At 47.9% G+C, this 20,037-nt stretch overlaps 1 protein-coding gene across 1 annotated transcript in view; it reads left to right on the forward strand.

Moving 5' to 3' along the window:
* The window catches only part of LOC137432520 (thioredoxin), a 35,289-nt gene extending 18,992 nt beyond the window's left edge, over positions 1-16,297 (forward strand). Inside the window, exons 3-5 of the mRNA XM_068124537.2 lie at positions 10,236-10,295; positions 13,115-13,180; positions 16,068-16,297. Of these exons, the coding sequence (XP_067980638.2) occupies positions 10,236-10,295; positions 13,115-13,180; positions 16,068-16,130 (189 nt within the window). The 3' untranslated portion in view covers positions 16,131-16,297. The remainder of the gene's footprint in view (positions 1-10,235; positions 10,296-13,114; positions 13,181-16,067) is intronic.
* The last annotated feature ends 3,740 nt before the right edge of the window (positions 16,298-20,037 follow it).

Below are 20,037 nucleotides of genomic sequence, written 5' to 3' on the forward strand. Positions count from 1 at the left end.
CTTTCTCCCATGGAATTTCTAAAGGTAGGTCTTCAGACGACGCAGGCAAGAAAATGAGCGTTCGGCCTCACAGGAGCCTACAGGGAGGGTGCATCCAATATGGAGTAGGACTTTGATGGATGGAAATTAGTCTCCATCTACTGCACAGAAACAATCCATGAATGTGCTTGGAAGAGTGTTGTTGGGCTTCCTTCTCCAAAACATCTGCCAGTCTCTAAGCTCATTTTATCAGTCCTGTGGGATGTTCCATGTCGTTTTTCCAACGCAATAACTTCTGATGTAGGGCTGGAATGTCGCAGGTATCGGTGATTATTGCAGATGGCATCAGCAGAAACAGATCACTACCTTCCCGATTTTCAGCACAGAATCGGGTGTCCATTTCCTGGCTGAGGTGGTCGAGAAATGGAATGCACATGTTTCTGAGGTAGAAGAGCAGGGGAGTATTGGCGGCAGTGTTTCGATGATGGATTTGTCGTTTTACAACTCTCGGCATTGTGACATCACCTCCTACAGATTCTATCATGGCCTTAGCATGATCGAACCACAGAGAGAATTCAGTTTCAGCATTGGACCGTATTTGAGTGAGCGCTTCCTTCTTGTCGTCAATCATAGAGTATGCCTCCAGCACATCCATGCCGTTGCTTTGCAGCTTGTGGGCAAGGCCTTTTAAAGTATGTAGGTTGTTCTTCACCGTAATGAATACAACAACAAACGGAAAAGACGTCAGTGAACTCAGAATTCCCTGTGCAGACACGCGGCTATCACGGTCCCACCCCCAGGAATTCTCATCACCGTCGGGATTTACAATCCTCTCCAAACAAATACAGACAAATGGATATAACTCTTCGACCGTCTCGTAACAAGAGTGTGTTCTCCACCCACCTCGTCTTGCACAGACCTTTCAGTTTTTTTGCTGAGGTTTCCTCTTCTTGCTCAGTTAAGGTCTTTACAAGGTACCGTTGTCTCTTGGGTGAGTTCTTGAAAAAGCTATAAAGCTCATTAATGGTATCGATCATATTGCGAACCGTGGATAGTCCACACGCTGCTGCGATAGACAAATGTAGCACATGACTGTTGCAGTGAGTGGAGAGCGCCAAAGGCTGGACAGCTTTAATCTGCGCTTGAGGTCCGATTCTGGATGACGCCATTGATGATGCACCGTCATAGCTTTGCCCTCTTGCCTTACTGATGTCCACACCTCTTCTGAATAAACATTCTATGATGGCCTTTCCTATAGCTTCCCCAATAGTTCTCTCTAGCTCTACGAAATCAAAGAATACTTCTTTAACTGAAGGTTGTGAGGCCAGTGTGTCGAGGAACCGGAGTGAAATACTGAGAATTTCATGGTTGGAATGAAGTTCCGTTACCTCATCACCTATGATGGTGAAAAATCCTCCCTCCTTCAAACACTTGGTCAGTCCGTCTCTAATCTGGCCACCAATGATCTCCATCACTTAGTTCTGGATGGTCTTAGAGGTACAGCGAGCATTCTTGTTGCCACTCAGCAGATGCTCCCGTAAGATCTCATCGTTTTTGGCAATGTGACTCAAAATGGCTAGGAAATTTCCTTTGTTTGAGATATCATCTCATAATGGCTAGGAAATTTCCTTTGTTTGAGATATCATCTCAAAATGGCTAGGAAATTTCCTTTGTTTGAGATATCACATTTCAGCGAATTGTCGTCTCGATGTCCCCTGAGTGCTATGTTCTGCCAACCGCTGAGCAGCACCACACCGACAATTTGTCTGAGGATGTGTAGATTTTTTTCAAAGTTCAATTTGTTCTGCTCGGAAATCAAATATGATATTCTGTGGGTCTGATATCGGACACTTTCCATCAAATCATTAGCAGCAAGCATAGCTTGTTTATGGTAGTTTAGTGAATTGTGTGTCGCCAGTGCACCATCTGTACCAGTTGCTTTCCGTAGGTTGGTTAAGGACGATCGGACTAGCACCCCTGACTTCATTTGATCATTTTTTGGAGGGAACATAACACAGAACTTACACATCCCACCCCCAAGTACAGAACTGTAAGCCAACCATTTGTAACGATCGAGCCACTCTCTGCGAAAATTCAGCACATATGAACGATTTTGTCCTTTACAGTTGATCCGTTGAACACACAGGGAATCAAAATTTTATGGGCAGTGATGCTCGTTTAAGTACTTGATTTTCTCGCCACCCGGAAGCGACAATACGAACATTATCGGCCACAATATCACCGACATCATAAGCTGGCGCGGGCTGTACACCTTCCAACACAGGCACTGATTTGTCGTTTGTTGCATCACTCACTTTAAGAGTGTTTGTATTGCCAAGGGGATCGGAAGACGTGGTTGCTTCATTACGGCGTACTCGTACCTCGGGTTGGGCCTCAGTTGCTGGTGCTCCTGCAGGCCTACCCTGTGGGTGTTGTGCCTCATATATTGTTATAGTATGGTCTGTCGCAGTGATGGACGAAAAGAAGTCCGTAATCTTCCTCTTTTTTGGATCTTCCATGACACTCACTCATTTTGTCTTAAGACAAAGTAAGTGATCCGATGTTTGTCGATATGATACCTCTGTAGACTGCATTGACAAGTTTCCTCAGCGCTCAGCAATGCATTATTGGATGGACGAGTCCACTAACGTGCTCGGCGAGGGGTGTTGACAATAGCATTGTACTGTGGCGGACACGATGGCTCGCTGGCGCAATGACATAATTCCGCGCACCAGTGGGTGTCGGCCACGCCCCAGGTGAGGCGTGGCCTCCGGATATACACGCGGGCTCGCAGCCCCGAGCACGGCAGTGCTGACGAGTGAGCAACGAATAAAGAGCTCGAGTTAACCCAAAGCGTTGTGGCCTACCTTTGTTTAACGTGTGTGCCCAGCACCACACTGGTGACCTCCGACTGGTTCAGCCGTTGCTGTTCCCCGAACGCGCCATGGCCATCAACGCTGTCGCGATCAAGTTCCCGGAGTTCTGGGAGACCCAGGCCGACACCTGGTTTCTACAGGCCGAGGCCCAATTCCAGCTCCGGGGCGTCACGGCGGACGACACGAGATACTTTTACGTCGTCGCTGCCCTTGGATCCGGCACGGCCGCCGAGTCGTGTCCTTCCTCCGGCACCCGCCGGACGAGAACAAGTACGCGGCGCTCAAGCGGCTTCTCCTTGACACGTTTGGCCTCAAAGGTCGACCGCGCTGACCGTCTTTTGGACCTTCCCATCCTCGGCGACACACGACCGTCCGCCTGCATGGATTACATGCTGTCCCTGCTCGGCGACGGCCACGCGGATTTCCTTTTCCGTGCTCTCTTCCTCCGCCAGCTACCTGTACAGGTGCGCTTCGACCATTACGGAACCGCGCGCCCTGGCAAGGGAGGCGGACAAGTTTTTCGCAGCCCACGACGCACGGCCGGCATATAGCACGGCCGTCGTGGATCCCGGCGCCGCACACGGCGCAGGTTTGGCGGAGCCGCGTTTGCGTTCGGATCCTCCCGAACACGGCGCAGGTTGGGCGGATCCGCGCGTGGCCGCCGCCACGCCCTGCCCACCACGGTCACGACCGGCATGACAACCACCACCGGGCCAGACCTGGTGCCACTTCCATACCAGGTTCGGCCACAAGGCCAGGTCCTGCCGCCCGCCTTGTACTTTTGGCAGGTCGGGAAACGGCCAGGCCGGCGCTCGCTTCCTGCCATGAGCGTCGGCTATACTGGCAGCCTTCTGTTCATAAGACACCTCCTCGGGTCGTCGCTTCCTGTGCGACACGGGAGCGCAGGCGAGCGTCCTCCCTGCCTCCACGTCTGACAAGCAAGCTGAGGGCCGGGGCCCCGCTTTGCTTGCCGCCAACGGCACGCCCATCCGCACGTTCAGGAAGCGTTGTCTCTTGCTGCGGTTCGGGGGGGCAGCACTTTCAGTGGTCGTTCGTTACCGCGAGTGTCCCCATGGGCCTACTCGGAGCGGACTTCCTCTGTGCGCATGGGCTGCTGGTGGACGTGAGGCACAGACGCCTTGTCCAAGCCGAAACCTTCAGCTCGCTTGCTTGCGCGCTGAGCAGTTCGTTGAGCAGCTCCCTGGGCGGCTCACCGAGCGGCTCGCCAAGCGGCTTGCTGAGCGGTTCGGTCCCGGCGAGGTTGGTCTGCACGCTTCCGGCAGCGGACGAGTTCACCCGCCTCCTCGCCAGTTTCCCGGCCCTCACGTGGCCCACCTTCTCGGCGGTGGCCATCAAGCACGGGGTGGAGCATCACATCCCCACCGTCGGGCCACCTGTCTACGCCCGGGCGCGCTGCCTCGACCCGGCGAAGCTCGCCGTGGCATAGGAGGAGTTCGCCACGCTGGAGCGACTGGGCATCGTCCGGCGCTCCAACAGCGCATCGGCATCGCCGCTGCACATTGTGCCCAAGCCCGGCGGCGGGTGGCGGCCGTGCGGAGACTACCGCCGCCTCAACGATGCTACCACCCCCGACCGCTACCCGGTCCCTCACATCCAGGACTTTTCCGCCCGGTTGGCGAAAATGTCCCTCTTCTCCAAGGTGGACCTCATCCGCGGATACCACCAGGTCCCCGTCAGGCCGGAGGACATACCGAAGACGGCCGTCATCACACCATTCGGCCTCAGAGTTTCTGCGGATGCCCTTTGGGTTGAAGAATGCGGCCCAGGCGTTCCAGCAGCTTATGGACAGCGTCTTGCGCGACTTGGACTTCGTGTACGTCTACCTGGACGACATCCTCGTCGCACGCGCGTCCCGTGAGGAGCACCTCCGCCATCTCCTCACGCTCTTCGAACGCCTGGGCCGGCACGGCCTGATCATCAACCCCGCCAAGTGCCGGTTCGGTGTCACCGAAATCGACTTTTTGGGGCACTGCGTCACCAGGCACGGGGCCATCCCCTTACCGGCCAAGGTGGAGGCGGTCAGGGGTTTTCCGCGCCCCCGCACGATCAAGCACCTCCAGGAGTTCCTGGGCATGGTGAACTTTTATCACCGTTTCCTGCCCCGCATCGCCCAGCTCCTGCGCCCCCTGCACGAGGCCCTCCGGGGGAAGCCGGGCAAAGGCGACGTGGCCTGGACCGAGCCGATGGACGCGGCGTTCGCGGGTGCGAAGCTCACCTTTGCTAACGCCACCATGCACGCGCACCCGGCGCCCGATGCACCGATCGCCCTCACCAACGATGCGTCGGATTACGCGGTGGGCACGGTGCACGAGCAATGGGTGCAGGGAGCTTGGCAGCCGCTGGCGTTTTTTAACCGGCAGCTTCGCCCGCACGAACGACGGTACAGTACCTTCGACTGCGAGCTGCTCGGGCTCCACCTGGTGATCCGGCACTTCCGCCATCTGCTCGAGGGCCGCCCGTTCGCGGCCTTCGTCGACCACAAGCCCCTGGTCTTCGCAATGGCCAAGGTCGCCGAGCCGTGGTCGGCCCGGCAGCAGCGTCACCTCTCGGCCGTGTCCGAGTACACGACGGACATCTGGCACGTCGCTGGGAAGGACAACCCAGTGGCGGATTGCCTTTCCCGGTCCGTCGCCCACGCGGGCCACCTCGGGATCGACTATGCCCGGATGGCGGTGGACCAGTCCGCCGACCCCGCCGTCCAGGCTTTTCGGACCGCCGTCACGGGCCTCCGCATCACCGAGGTACCGTTCGGCGCGGGCGCGGCCCTCTTGTGCGACGTCTCCCTCGGCCGGCCTCGCCCCATCGTGCCCGCTGGCTGGCAGCGCCGGGTTTTTGACGCCATCCACGGCCTGTCCCACCCAGGCACGAAGGCCTCCCAAAAGCTGGTCGCCGACAAGTTCATCTGGCATGGCCTCCGGAAGGCCGTCCGCGATTGGGCCAGGACGTGCCTCACGTGCCAGCGCGCGAAGGTTCACCGCCACACCCGGGCCCCGTTGGCCCCGTTTACGGTGCCCGAACGTAGGTTCGACCACGTTCACGTGGACTTGGTGGGACCTCTGCCCCCCTCGTGGGGTTTCACCCACGTCCTCACCATGGTGGACCGCACCACCCGGTGGCCGGAGGCCGTGCCTCTGGCAGCAACGACGGCGGCGGACGTCGCGCAGGCGTTCATTGCCACTTGGGTTGCCCGGTTCGGCGCCCCTCGGACATCTCCTCCGACCGCGGCCCCCAGTTCACCTCGGAGCTCTGGGGGGCGGTAGCGCGGGGGCTCAGCATCCAGCTGCACCGCACCACGGCCTACCACCCCCAGGCCAACGGCCTGTGCGAGCGCTTCCATCGCGCCATGAAGGCCGCGCTTCGGGCCAGCCTCCGCGACGGTGGCTAGGTCGACAGGCTCCCCAGGGTCCTGCTGGTTCTCAGGACGGTGCCCAAGGACGACGTGCGCGCATCCGCGGCGGAGTTGGTCTTCGGACAACCGCTGCGGGTGCCGGGTGAGTTCCTCCCCGACTCCACGGCACCATGGTCCGCGGCGCAGCAGCGCTCCGCCCTGCAGGAGACCACCCGGAGGTTCGCCCCGGTGCCGACGGCGCACCATGGTTGCCCGCCAACGCACGTTGCCCCGGAGCTTCGCACGGCGGAGTACGTGTTCGTCCGCCGCGACGCCCACCGGACACCGCTGCGGCCCCCGTATGACGGGCCCTTCCGCGTGCTGGAGACCGGGGCAAAGCATTTCACCCTGGACATCGGCGGTACTCCTGACCGCGTCTCCGTGGATCGCCTCAAGCCGGCCCACCTCGACTTGGACCACCCCACGCCAGCGGCTCTGCCCCCGCGTCGGGGCCGCCCCCCGGCGGGCGGACCCCCGGCACCGCCCATCCCCGCCGTCACGCCACCCCCCTGCCCTGCACCCATCCCAGATGCCGCCAGAGACATCCCAGATGGCATCCCGGCATCCCAGACGCCGCCAGCCGCCAGAGGGCGCTTCGGCCGGGTCATCCGGTTGCCCAGCAAACTGACCCTTCAGGTGCGTGGGAATTCTGGGGGGGGCGTGTGGCGGACACGATGGCTCACTGGCGCAGTGACATAATTCCGCGCACCAGTGGGTGTCGGCCACGCCCCAAGTGAGGCGTGGCCTCCGGATATACACGCGGGCTCGCAGCCCCGAGCACGGCAGTGCTGACGAGTGAGCAACGAATAAAGAGCTCGAGTTAACCCAAAGCGTTGTGGCCTACCTTTGTTTAACGTGTGTGCCCAGCACCACAGTACTAATGTGAACGTACCCCATGTCGAGTGATTTAATGAACTCGTCGACATAGCACATGAGTATCGATCATGGACACACACGAATAATTGACACAAACTTGAAGAGAAATTTGAATTCTGCACAAACTGTACTGCAACCATTATAATTGTGCTCCACTGTAAACGGGTTTCAATGTAATGCTGTATATTTATGCTCCGCCCATGTTTGCCTCATGCATATCATGCTCCACCCATGTTTTCCTCATCACATATTCAATTCATGCTCCACCCATGTGTTGCGTCATCGCCACGGCGTTGTCTTCGCGTCATATCCACTGGAGTGGCTGATGCTGATTATTTCGCTTTGGACGGTGGATTTATGTGATGAAAGTATGTTTTTTACCGTCGCACTTGGAGTGTTTTATAATAAAGCAAAAGTGATTTGAAACCTCTTGAGCATTGGTAAGCTGCCTGAAACGTTCCATGTTCAATATAATCTGGACACGAGGGTTGTTCCAGGATAATCAGAGCTTATAATTTATCAAAAGTCCAGAGGGGGGTGCGCACCCCCTTCACCCTCGTCCTGGATCGAAGGGGGGGTGCGCACCCCCCCCCCCCCCCATGGATCTGCCCCTGGTGTCTTCACACACGGGGGTTGGAGCTTGTGTTATATAGATAAGGGTTAAGATTACTTTCCCCGGTATGTGATTGCCTCCTGTGATTTGTCCCTATGTTTTACAATTATAACAAGCCGGCCATAAAAACCCACATCTTTAACCAACAACAACAACAACCGACATAATTGCTGACAGTACCCGGACATTAAGATCGACGAGTAAACCCCGCCTCCAAGGAATCGTAATAGACAATTTACCCCGCCCACCAATTGAGCAAGGAAAAAGGCCTTGCCCCGAAGTTCGTTATTGGTCGAGCCCGACCATGGGGTGATTCAGTGGAACTCGGCGATTGGTCGGGGTGACTTTGGGGTGACGTCAGAGCGAGAAGGTTCGAGCAGGGGAAGAGGAAGAATCTCTCTGTTTCTCTCTCGCTGGCTTTGTGGCGGGTGGTTGCTTTGTCTCGGGTGCTCGTGGGAAGAACTGTTCGGAGCTCAGAGAACCTTTGCAACGTTGGAGCCAGGGCTGTTGTTTGGTGGTGTTTTTCATGGGGGCTGGAGCCGCGTCACGTTTCGGAGAGAGGCGAGCGAAAAGGGACCGGCTGCATGAACCCCCTCACGTTCATGGCGACGCAGAGAGGGACTTTGTGCCATCTTGTGCATTTCCTGTGCGAGCGGCTTCGGGCCGCCTTGTGCTGCCGACTGTATTCGGTGATCTCGTTGGAGCAAAGCTGAGTGCCGGCCGACTTTAAAACATTTTATATTAATTATCTTTCCCCTTGTCTGTTTTCGTGTTTGAGTGCAGGCGTCCCAAATTTGAATTACAGATTTACCTCACCGTTTATTTCCATTCCGTGCTTTAATTCTATTAAATTCATTATTGTGCATTTAATTTGTTGTCGTGTTTCTGTGTTTTGTGGGTTTCGGATAAAACCCTGTGAGCTTCATGCAAATCATGCAGATAAGCACTTTGGTTCTTTCTGCCTCTCTCACGCCCTGAAAAAGTGCCGCCAATTTTCAGCTTGATAACCTCGAAGTAAAAACCATTGTTGCCATTCGTCACCCTGTGGTGTTAACCGTTCGGGCTGACAGGACAATATGCAGAGTGTACATTTTTAAGGTCATACGTCATGTGGTATGGCTTCCATGTTTGCTTGAAAGCCGATATTTTTTTTAAAACCCTACTTTGAAACCGCTTCACCGATCGATGTGAAACCTGTCATGGCTGGTGAAAATGTGATACTTGAAAACAGCTGAAGGGATTTAAATCAAACTTGTTTATTTTTAGGACAGTGAACGAGGGCATCTACTGTAGGCATTTTGGCGACAGTCGCATTGCTCGAGTTTAATATGAAATAGGAAAAGCATAGAAACAAACGAAACCCATTAGAATTATCCTGTTGAATCCTTTATAATTACCTTTTAGAACCCTTTTAGAATTAAACAGTGGGTTAGAAAGGTTCTTCGTCTTTTTGATGGATGGATGGATGGATGGATGGATGGAGATAGCCAAATATTGAAGTGGCTTCACTGATTAAAAATCGGGGAACAATTATAAATGCAACATGGAGTCGATGATCCTTGTCAGAAACTGAACATTCTTTGCTCAATCGATATCCAACCGGCAGGGGACTGAGTCATACTTAGATTTGTTTAACAAATAAAACCCATGTGATATGTGAACACGCCAGCACGGAATTGAACACGGCTAAGCAAAAGGTAAACGAAACGTATTGTCCGCTTTAGGTTTATATACTCAGTTGAACATTCGTAATGCCCCTTCTTTTAGAAACTACCTTTCCTCATAATTACCTCCACGACCAAAGGTAGATGGACAGGATGGGTGTGTGACAAGGACATATTGGTTCGATTTTGGTGAAGATCTGGATCCGGCCTATCTATGGAATGCAAAACATAAACTGTTCAGTCTGGCGGATGTACGTGCTCTATCTAACGAGTGTTGTTCTCGTTATGAGATGTGTCTACATCCAGATTCCAAGATAAATTGGTCATTAAAGTGAGATGGTTCACTGTCCAGAGGCTGTCTTGAATTTCCCAAACACTCGCAATCTTAACCCACAACATACAATTGAAATACGATACGATAAACAATTTGTCCCATATCGAATCACAAGTATGCAAGTGTTAACCATTCACTTAACACAATACACCATGTAACAGTGTTAACCATCACAAGGAATTTGTAACAATCTTGATTCTTCCTCTTTGTTGACTTTTCTTTACTTCGTCTTTATGATCTGATGCCCTCTCTCTGTCCTTCTCTGTTTTGTTATCTTGTTATCTTGCTACCCTTGCTATTATTGTCGAGACTCGCTGGGCTTGCATTACTTGTGCTTGCCATTGTGTAATGCAGACAAGCAATTTGACACATAAACATTTGGTTTTGAGGAAAAGCTGTTGTCAATAGTACTTGTTTTGGAAAGTTTGTCATTTCTTTTGCTATTGATGTAAATCCATATTCATTTTACCATTCCGTTCTCCAGGGGTTGGCTTCGCTGCACCGGAATATCATCTTCTGTGTCGTCGACGTGGATGTTGCTCAGGTAAATTGTGGGGAGGTGTGGGGTGTGGTTTAAACTCTTCACACTTTAGAGTGTGGTTTTTCCTTTATTTTCACTTGACAAGCACAAAAAGGTGAAGGGAAAACGTCATGCTTTGAGAGTTAAAAAAGAAGGTTTGATGCAAAGTCAAGGTTCGTGGAGGAGCTAAACAAAAAGAGTACCAGGTTAATGGGTAAGAAATAGGTGGACAAAAATAGAATGCATATAGTGAGGGGAGATGGGGGAGGGAGTGGGTTTGAAGGGAGAAAAGGGGATGGGGTTAGCAAAGGGAGAAGGGGGGATTGGGTTAGCAAAGGGGGGATTGGGGTTAGCAAAGGGAGAAGGGGGGATTGGGTTAGCAAAGGGAGAAGAGATAGGAATGGTCAATATTTGGAAAATCAGTGAAATTGTGTTGCTGCTGGAAGCCCTGGTGAGATGTAAGCAGCTCTCGTTATGTAGATGTTCTGTGCCAGCTAAAAAAAAGTCAAGAAATTAAAATTTAAATATATAACGATTGGGGAAACAGGTTGGGGAAAAAGAGTAATGAATGAATGTGAGGTGAACAGTGAGCCTGGATTTAGGTAGTATTACCAGAAGGGGGTTTTTGGTGAACCATGTGCCCTGAAGAATCCTGGGGGGATGGAGAGGGGTGGGGGGGGGGGGGCAAAAGAGCAGAGAGTGCAAGACCTGAAAGAAGGCAATAGAAGACAGAGACCACCAACCTGTCTGCAGTGGCGAAGTGTTAGACCCATCGACTTGGCTTCATCTGAGTCTATGGGTCTATTCCAATAATCTTGAAGTGGGAGATTCTAATGATTTTGAAGGCCTTGGCTTCCATGGCGTGAAGCTGAGCAAGATGTGAGGCAGGGGAGCCAGCGCAGAAGGGAACAAGCAGTTCTCCATCGAGCTGCGGATGAAGGCCTTTTCAGTGGATTGAAGTTCAGGTGTGCCAAGGGAAGAGGTTGTACGACGGAGGATGACCAATCGGCGGTTGGATTTGGAGGATAACTTTGAAATGTGGATTGCCCAAGAAAGAGCTGATTTGCCCCACTCTCAACCTTTTCCTTGAGCAACTTTAGGCCTGGTGATTTTGACCCTATGGCAACATGTCAGTGGTCAACATACTACCAGCTGAGCTCTAATTCTGTCTGGGCACTGTGGCTGCAGAAATCGTTTGACCAAAGATTGTTTGCAGCTGCAGTCCTGGTTGACATACTATGTCAACAACAACATACTTGCTGTAATCGTTGCTCATCCAAAAATAATGTGTTGTCATGTTTGCCACTAATACCATTTCTGCCATCACATCAGACGGACTGTTGGTGCCCACATCTTGCCAGTCGGGCAGTGGTCATTATTGGGAAGAGATGAGCCTGTTGGAAAATGTATAATATTCGTTTCCATTTTAATTTTACTTCAAAGGTAATGAGACAGGTTTATGGGTTTCGTCCAGGTGTGTAGTTGACCATACAAGCTTTATGTAGGCATTTGCATATTTTTTAAAGGTTAAGCCAGTAATATCACTTTCTAAAATTGTATTGCCACAAGTTTGCAGTATTTAAGTTATTTACCACTGTTTGTGCATTTTGAAGTCGCCTCCCTCTGCTTAAGGCCAGATAAAAAAAGAGTTGTTGATCGTCCCCGCCCGACCCTACGAAACACACCCGACCCGAAACTTTTTTTTTTTTTTGGAAAAAAATCATAAAAAACGATCTTTTCACATTCAAATTTGGCGCCGTTCTGCACCGCATGCGCAGTGCGTGCTGCGCAGAGCGTCGCAAGTGCCTCAGGCAACTTCACCCATTTTACGTTGGCCATTCATGGTGGCTATTGTGTGAGATTTTTCCCGCTGAAATCTGTATTGATTCGTGCTAGAATCGGCTTGAAATGCCTATTGTGATCGCATCAATAGCCCGGGAGGGCTCTTCCAAGACGGTGAAGGACTGGTTTGCATGCAATATCGAGTTGGATGTTACAATCTCGGACTTCTATGCAGAGTTCTCAGACGGCAAGTATGATGGGGATAGGGAGCCATTGCCTGACGATACACGCGGTACTTTTGTCAAAGTATTCGCCGGCCCCAGTAAAACTGACGTGACGAAAGTTTCACCAGCTTGCAAAGTGTCTGATGTGACAAAGACTCTTGGCTCATTTCTCAAATTTGTGTTGGCTGCAGACACGGCCACGGATCACAGGATGGAACCTGATGAATGAAGAAATAAAATCATTTTGAGGAGAAAGGAGTCTTTATTTCATATTTTTCCATGTCAACAAAACTCAATGGAAAGTAGGAAAAAAATATAAAAAATAAAAATAAAAACCTCCCTCCCTACCCGAACTTTTGAGAAAAAAAGGGCGCTCAACAACTTTTTATTTTTATGTAGCCTAATTGTTCCAAAAATGTTTCTGGATTGGGCGGAGCACTTGTGCTGAACGTTGATTGGTACTTGGTAATTGGTACAGGTATTTGTAATTTCCTGGCTGCGAACACCCAAACTGTAAAAAAAACAAATAGAAAACGATATTGGTCCAACTGCCGATCACGCTCAATATTTATATGGGTAGTTAACCAATGCAGATTAGTGGAATTACTTTGAGATGTAATTGTGGAAAAAAAAGAAAATTCCACTATTGCTTTTTATTTTTGAGAAGTACGGAATGTTTGGTGAGCTTTTTGCTCAAATTGCGATGATTTAACTTCTACACAAATAGTAACAGCATAATTGCTCCTGGGGACAAGCATCACATGTATTTTGCAATTCTCTTTTGAATGTATCGATGTAATCACTTATTGTTTTCATTTTCATTATTGTTTGTTGCAGGATGTAGCTCAACATTGTGAAATTACATCCATGCCAACATTTGTGTTCTACAAGAACCAGGCTGAGGTGAGACTATTTTAAGCCTCTTTTGATACCTTGTGATTTAATGTGTTGTTGGTCATGAATGAATGAATGAATGATTGTTTTAAGGCCATTTTCCCCGCTAGAGCAGGGGTTAGCCTTGCGGGCCCCATGACAATCATGGTTCCCTGTTTGAGGCAATGTTTTTATGGCCGGATGCCCTTCCTGACGCCAACCCTTGGTCGCCTCTTACGATGCGCAGGGATATGGTGTACCTATTCTAAATCGGGGTACACACCGTGATCATTCATCCCAGCAAGCTGGTACTCAAATTTGCCGACCTCGGAAGGATGACAGGCTGAGTCAACCCCCTTGGCGTTAATTCAGCGATCGATCGGGATTCGAACCCAGGATCCTAGGATCCCAAGCCTGCGCCCTAACCACTAAGCCAACACCAGGTTGGTCATGAATGTTAAATAATGATCTGTATTGTCCCAGTACAGAACATTAGTAGATAGTTTTCAACTTGGAGCCAATGTATTAATATCGTCTCGAATATGTGGGATTGTCAAAGTTGATGAAAAAGGAGATTTTCATGTAGTACTTCTGCACTGGAATGGTGACTGTGAGCCCTTGTCTCACACGAGCAGTTACTACGAGTTCTGACCAATAGGCGGTACCTCACACCAGCAAGACTGCAGCTTTAGCCAGAAGTACATTTTAACTGTGAAAATCTTCCTTTCTGGCTACCAAATTCCTCCTAAACTGTATAATGGATGACTAAATATGGCAGATGTGTGACAGGCACCCCCTATTGATCAGAACACTTGTAACCTGGTGTTTGCTCAATGTCTTGCTTGTGATCATTGGGTTCCGAGTTCAAATCCTGGTTGGCCATTGAATTAACACCAGGTGGGTTTGACTCGGCCTGTCATTCTTCCGAGGTAAGCAAAATGAGTTTTTGTCGGATGACCAAAATAATAGTGGCATTATCTTGCGCTCCATTTTTAAACATCCTAAAGAGCTATCTATCGACATGGTACATCTGGATGAAAGGGGAAAGGGAGTAGGGGGAGATGTGTATAGGGGTAAAGGATCATGGTTTGATTTTCTGCCTTTGCATATGCAGTGCCTTCCGAAAGTATTCACACCCTTTGATATTTATTTATTTTTACACATTTTTTGTTGCAGCCTGAATTTAAAATGAATTGAATTAAAAATTTTGTCATGATCTACACAATACTCCATAATGACAAAGTGAAAACATGTATTTTTGGAGTTTTTACAAGTATATTGAAAATGAAATACTGAAATATCTACTTCACAGAAGTATTCAGCCCCCTGAGTCAATACTTCGTAGAAGTGCCTTTGGCAGTGATTACAGCTTCAAGTCTTCTTGGGTATGTCTGTATCAGCTTTGCACATCTGGATTTGGGGAGTTTCTCCCATTATTCCTTGCAGATTTGCTCAAGCTCTGTCAAGTTGGATGGGGTGTGTCGGTGAACAGCAATCTTCAAGTCTTTCCACAGATTCTCAATGGCATTAAAGTCTGGACTTTAGTTGGGCCACTCAAGGACTTTCACTTTCTTGTTGAGTGTTGCTTTGGCTGTATGCTTCGGGTCATTGTCCTGTTGGAACATAAATCTTTGCTGCAGTCTAAGGTCTTTTGCACTTTGAAGCAGGTTCTCCTCAAGGATTTGCCTGTATTTGGCTCCATTCATTGTTCACTCCATCCTTACAAGTCTCCTAGTCCTTGCTACTGAAAAGCATCCCCATGGCATGATGTTGCCACCACCATGCTTCATGGAAGGGATGGTGTTCGATAGGTGATCTGTGCTTGGTTTCCGCCAGACATAGCATTCTGCATTCAGGCAAAGACGTTCAATTTTCTTTTCATCGGACAACAGAATATTTCCCCTCATGCTCTGAGTTTTTGAAGTGCCTTTTTGCAAACTCCAGGCATGCTGTCATGTGCCTTTTTCTGAGGAGTGGCTTCCGTCTGGCTACTCTGTCATAAAGCCTCGATGTATGAAGTGCTGCAGAGACTGTTGCCCTTCTGGTAGGTTCTACCATCTCAACCCAGGAACTCTGTAGCTCTGCCAGTGGTCTTTGGGTTCTTGGTCACCTCCCTGACCAAGGTCCTTCTTGCCCGGTTGCTCAGTTTTGTCGGAAGGCCAGCTCCAGGAAGAGTTTCATGTTCTTTCCATTTCCTAATGATGGAGCTCACTGTGCTCTTGGGAACTTTCAACACTCCGGTGATTGTTTTATACCCTTCCTCAGATCTATACCTCCTCACAATTTTATCTTGGTGTTATACAGACAGTTCCTTGGACTTCATAGTAGAGTTTCTGTTCTTGACATGCACGGGCAACTGTGGGACCTTATATAGAAAGGTGTTTCTTTCTAAATCATGTCCAATCAATTGAATTGGCTACAGGTGGAGTCTAATCAAGTTGTAGAGACATCTGAAGGATGATGAAAGGAATGTGGTGTCATAGCAAAGGGGGTGAATACTTGTTGACTCAAGACATTTCAGCTTTTCATTTTAAATGAATTTGTAAAAAAAATTCTAAAAACAAAATTCCACTGACATTCTGGGTTAATATTATGTGTATAGTAGATCAGTGACCAAAAATCTCAATTTCATCCATTTTAAATTCAGGCTGTAAAAACAACAAAATGTGAAAAAGTCAAGGGGTGTGAATACAGTACTTTCTGAAGGCACTGTAAAAACCTCGAGAATTTTTGCTCATTGTCGGGGTGAGGCTGGATTTTTTATTTTTTATTTTTAAACAAATAAAGCATATTGGAACTCCTGCCAAGAAAAGAAAATGCTAGTTTGTTGTGTTCAACTCCATTATAGTATTTGTTTTTTTTGCGTTTGACACATGAAAGCTTGAATTGTAAAACTTTTCTAAAATTTCCTCCAAAGGTAAAGCGATTTTCGGGTGCAAACGGGGAGAAATTGAAGCAACATGTTGAAAGTCTGAAGTGACCAATGGATCTGCTGCTTCCGAACATCTGTCTTGTTCATGCTATCTATGCTCATGATGCAATTTTGAAATTGATGTTGTTTTCCAAACTCTTCTTTGCTCTGCTGTAATGATTTCTCATCTGCCTTGATAATTTGATGAATATAAATAAAATTTCAATATAACCTGCTTCCATGCCTTTGGTTTTTCAATCTAACTCCATTTGTGTGGTGATAATTACGACTATATTTACTTCACGGCAAGATTATTTAATCTCTTAAATACAATAATTGAATCCAGTAATTACCTCGTGTACACAGAGAAAAGTGGGGTTAAGTAATTGGGTCATTTGGTCTGTCTGTTTACAGACGTCAGTTTGTGAATGAGGAACTACTTGATGTCAATTGATTGTTATATTTTGAACACTGCAGAACAAGAATCGGAACACAAACCTGCAGATTAGCAGTACTTTGGCTCTGAATTTGGCAAATTGTACAGAATCTCGTCCTGATCGTGCATGCGTAGAGAGGAGTGATGTAATTTATTTGGCTCACATCCTGAACTTTAGTCCTTTGAGCTTATGCGATCGAGCCGTGTCCGTAGGTAAATCAGTCGGTGATTGAGTGAGAGCAAGTCCGTAAACACTTCAGTCATTATTGCTTGAACCAAACGCACGGTTTTGATGAAACTTGGCCCGAAGCTTCATATCTCATCCCTAACGAACGTGTATGACCGCATTAAAATCTGCATTCACTTGAGTGTACGAGAGGGGCTTTTTGACCCACCCCTTACCCCCTCAATAGGTATTTGCTCTCTTCTCTGAAATGAAACTTTACAATATTTCGATGACCACAACTTTCATCACCTTTGATGTACCAACGATTGTTCACGGTATTTATAAAAAAAATAATCGGGGTCTAAGGGGGATCTGCAGGGGGTGGGGTGAGGGGGGGGGGCGGGTTGAGTGACTGTTGTTTCTGATCCAGGTGAGCGTCAGGACCTAAGGTCCTATTTTTATTACTCTGCCTGCCTGGCAGTCAAAAAAAATTGAAAATCATTCCAAACAGGAAACATGTTTTTAAGGAAACCGTGATCAGATAAAGGACACAAACAGGCACGAACGAGAACGGCACTCAGTAGAGAGCATACCTCCACCAGGTGAGCAGTTTACGTTTTGTATCCCACTGATAGGTCGTATCTGGATCCAGACCTGAACCAAAATCTAATCAGCTTGTTCTTGTCACCTATCCAATTTATGGACCTAGTTTTGTCAGAACTCGTCCATAACGTTTTTAGACATCCTGCTATATATCGTTTTTGGCACCATCTCTCAATGGTGAAGAATCACTTAAATTCTTCTATCTAGATCCAGATCTTTACCAACATTGAATCGATTATTTCGTGTCACACACACAACCTCTCCACCAAGTTTTGTCCAAATCCATCCACAATTTTTTGAGATATCCTGCTATTTATCATTTTTGTCCATCTCCCAATGGTAAAGAATCGCTTAAAAATTAAATAATTCTCGTATCAGGATCCAGATATTCACCAACATTGAATCGATTATTCCTTGTCACACTCACAACCTCTCCACCAAGTTTCGTCCAAATCCGTCCACAACTTTTTAAGATATCCTGTTCACAAGCAGACAGACAGGGTTGAAAACATAACCTCCATCCACCTTTGGTGGCGGAGGTGATAACTAATTTAACATCTTGACTGCCGTTCGTATAATCGTAGTGCTGGTGTGCTGGGTGTACCAGATTCTGCCACTACAAGTATGCCAACTACAACTGTAAATTGTATTGTAAAAATAATATGCTGGCGTGCCAGATAATTCAATAAACTATCTCCTGGCAATTTGGTGAACATCAATCTATGTAATAATCCTGGTCAAATGTTTGTTGTACCATTATATGCGGTTTTGAAAATCAAAGTGCACAAATATGACCGACAAAAAGCTCACTTCAGCTCAACGAAGACTAAAGAAGAGATGGTTACAACGCGAAGATAAATGATTATAACTGAAATAATCTTGCCCTACATGATTCAGGGCATTTGACTGCTGGCAAGAGTCGGCAGTCAACGTGTAAAATATGGTGGTGTAAAAGAACGTGCATTCAAGAATGGTGAACTTCTGAATGTTTTTATTTCTACAGTCTTTAAAATCTTTTACTTAAATTGAATTATATACTTGAACACTGAAGAACACAAATCGCCTTCTTGTCACTTCCAAAAACCTCCAGTTTTGCAGTACTTGGACAAAATATTACATCATTTTAGACCATCTCGACCAATCAAATTTTCCGCTCGTGCTCTCGTCATTGGGGAATATTGCCATTCAGACAAAATTGCGGCTCATAGGAAATGTAGATCATGCTCGGAAACGCAAAGCAAGAGTTTAATTAAAAGACCCCTTCTATGTCCTGCAGACTGTGCGGGGTAAGGTGTTCTATTCACTCTCTAGTTATTACAGTGGACCTTTTTACAGACACTTCTGTGGCTAAACTAAACAGCCCTAAATTAAAGGTGTCCTTTAATCACAGGACATTGGCAAACGTTACAGAAAAGACTTTACCACATTTGACAAGACCATGGACAGTAACAGCAACAGGCTTAGAATAAATAAAAGGAGAGTTAAGATGGTAGCAAGACATTGCATTTTCTAAATCGGAAGGATAACTTGTGGTTGAAGGGAGGTGCGAGGATTAGGGTTGGGAGAGTGAAAGAGATAAACTGAGAAAAATTAAAGCAAGCTTGAAGGAAAGGAGGTATGGGAAAGGAAAGGGTGTGTGAGGAAGAGGTGTTCATCAGCAATTGTGCCATGTCTGTCTATATATGTAATAATTGGATGGCTCCTTTCTGCCTGATGTAAACGTGCTTGTGGAAAGTCCAGAACAATCAGGTGAGGTCTTTTGTTGAGCTTTTGAATAAGGGATCTTTAATATGATGAGTTTTTTTCCAAAGGCACAATAGAAAGGCTTCTGTCAAATATCCTGTGTCCATCATTATTCCATATTGAACACGATGCGCCACACAGCGTTCAAATACAGTCACGTGAAAAAGTAAGTACACCCCATGTAAAGTTTTGACTTTTTCAACATATTTCAACACAGCTATTTGATCTTCATTTCAACAATATTGATAGATAAAGGTGATATAATATAACAAATATCATGAAACATTTACATTTTGTAGTCAATTGTATAATTTAAATAAACATAAATGCAAATTTTGCATGTGGAAAAAGTAAGTACACCCTACATTTATCACTACTTCAAATACCTAAAATTAGAATCAGGTGCACCAGCTCAGGTGCAAATGATTAGAACATCGTTAGAGAGGATCTTGGAGGAACCTGTCTTATTTAAACCTGACATTTAGTTTGGTTTGCTCTTTCTTGTTGAAGTGTGTGGCATCACCATGCCTAGATCAAAAGAGCTCTCTGAGGCCTTCAGAAAGAAGGTTATAGATGCCTCCGAGTCTGGGAAGGGATTTTAAAAGATCTCCAAACAATTTGAAATCAATAATTTGACTGTCCGGAAGATCATCTACAAGTGGAGAAGATTCCAAACAACTGCCAACTTGTCCAGGCCAGGCCGCCCCAGCAAGTTCAGCCCGAGAGCAGACCGCAAGATGCTGAAAGAAGTCTCTAAGAACCCCAGAATGTCATCACGGGACCTACAGGTAGCTCTTGCCACTGTTGATGTCAAAGTGCACGAGTCCACCGTCGGAAAGAGGCTGCACAAATTTGATCTACATGGGAGGTGTGCCAGGAGGAAACCTTTGCTGTCCAGAAAGAACATCAGGGCAAGACTAAAGTTTGCCAATGAACACCTAGGCAAAGACCAGCACTTCTGGAACAATGTGCTCTGGACAGATGAGTCAAAGGTAGAGCTATTTGGCCACAGTACCAGAAGACTTGTT

Source organism: Myxine glutinosa, chromosome 1, assembly GCF_964187855.1.
Source record: "Myxine glutinosa chromosome 1, kmMyxGlut1.1, whole genome shotgun sequence".
NCBI lineage: Eukaryota > Metazoa > Chordata > Myxini > Myxiniformes > Myxinidae > Myxine > Myxine glutinosa.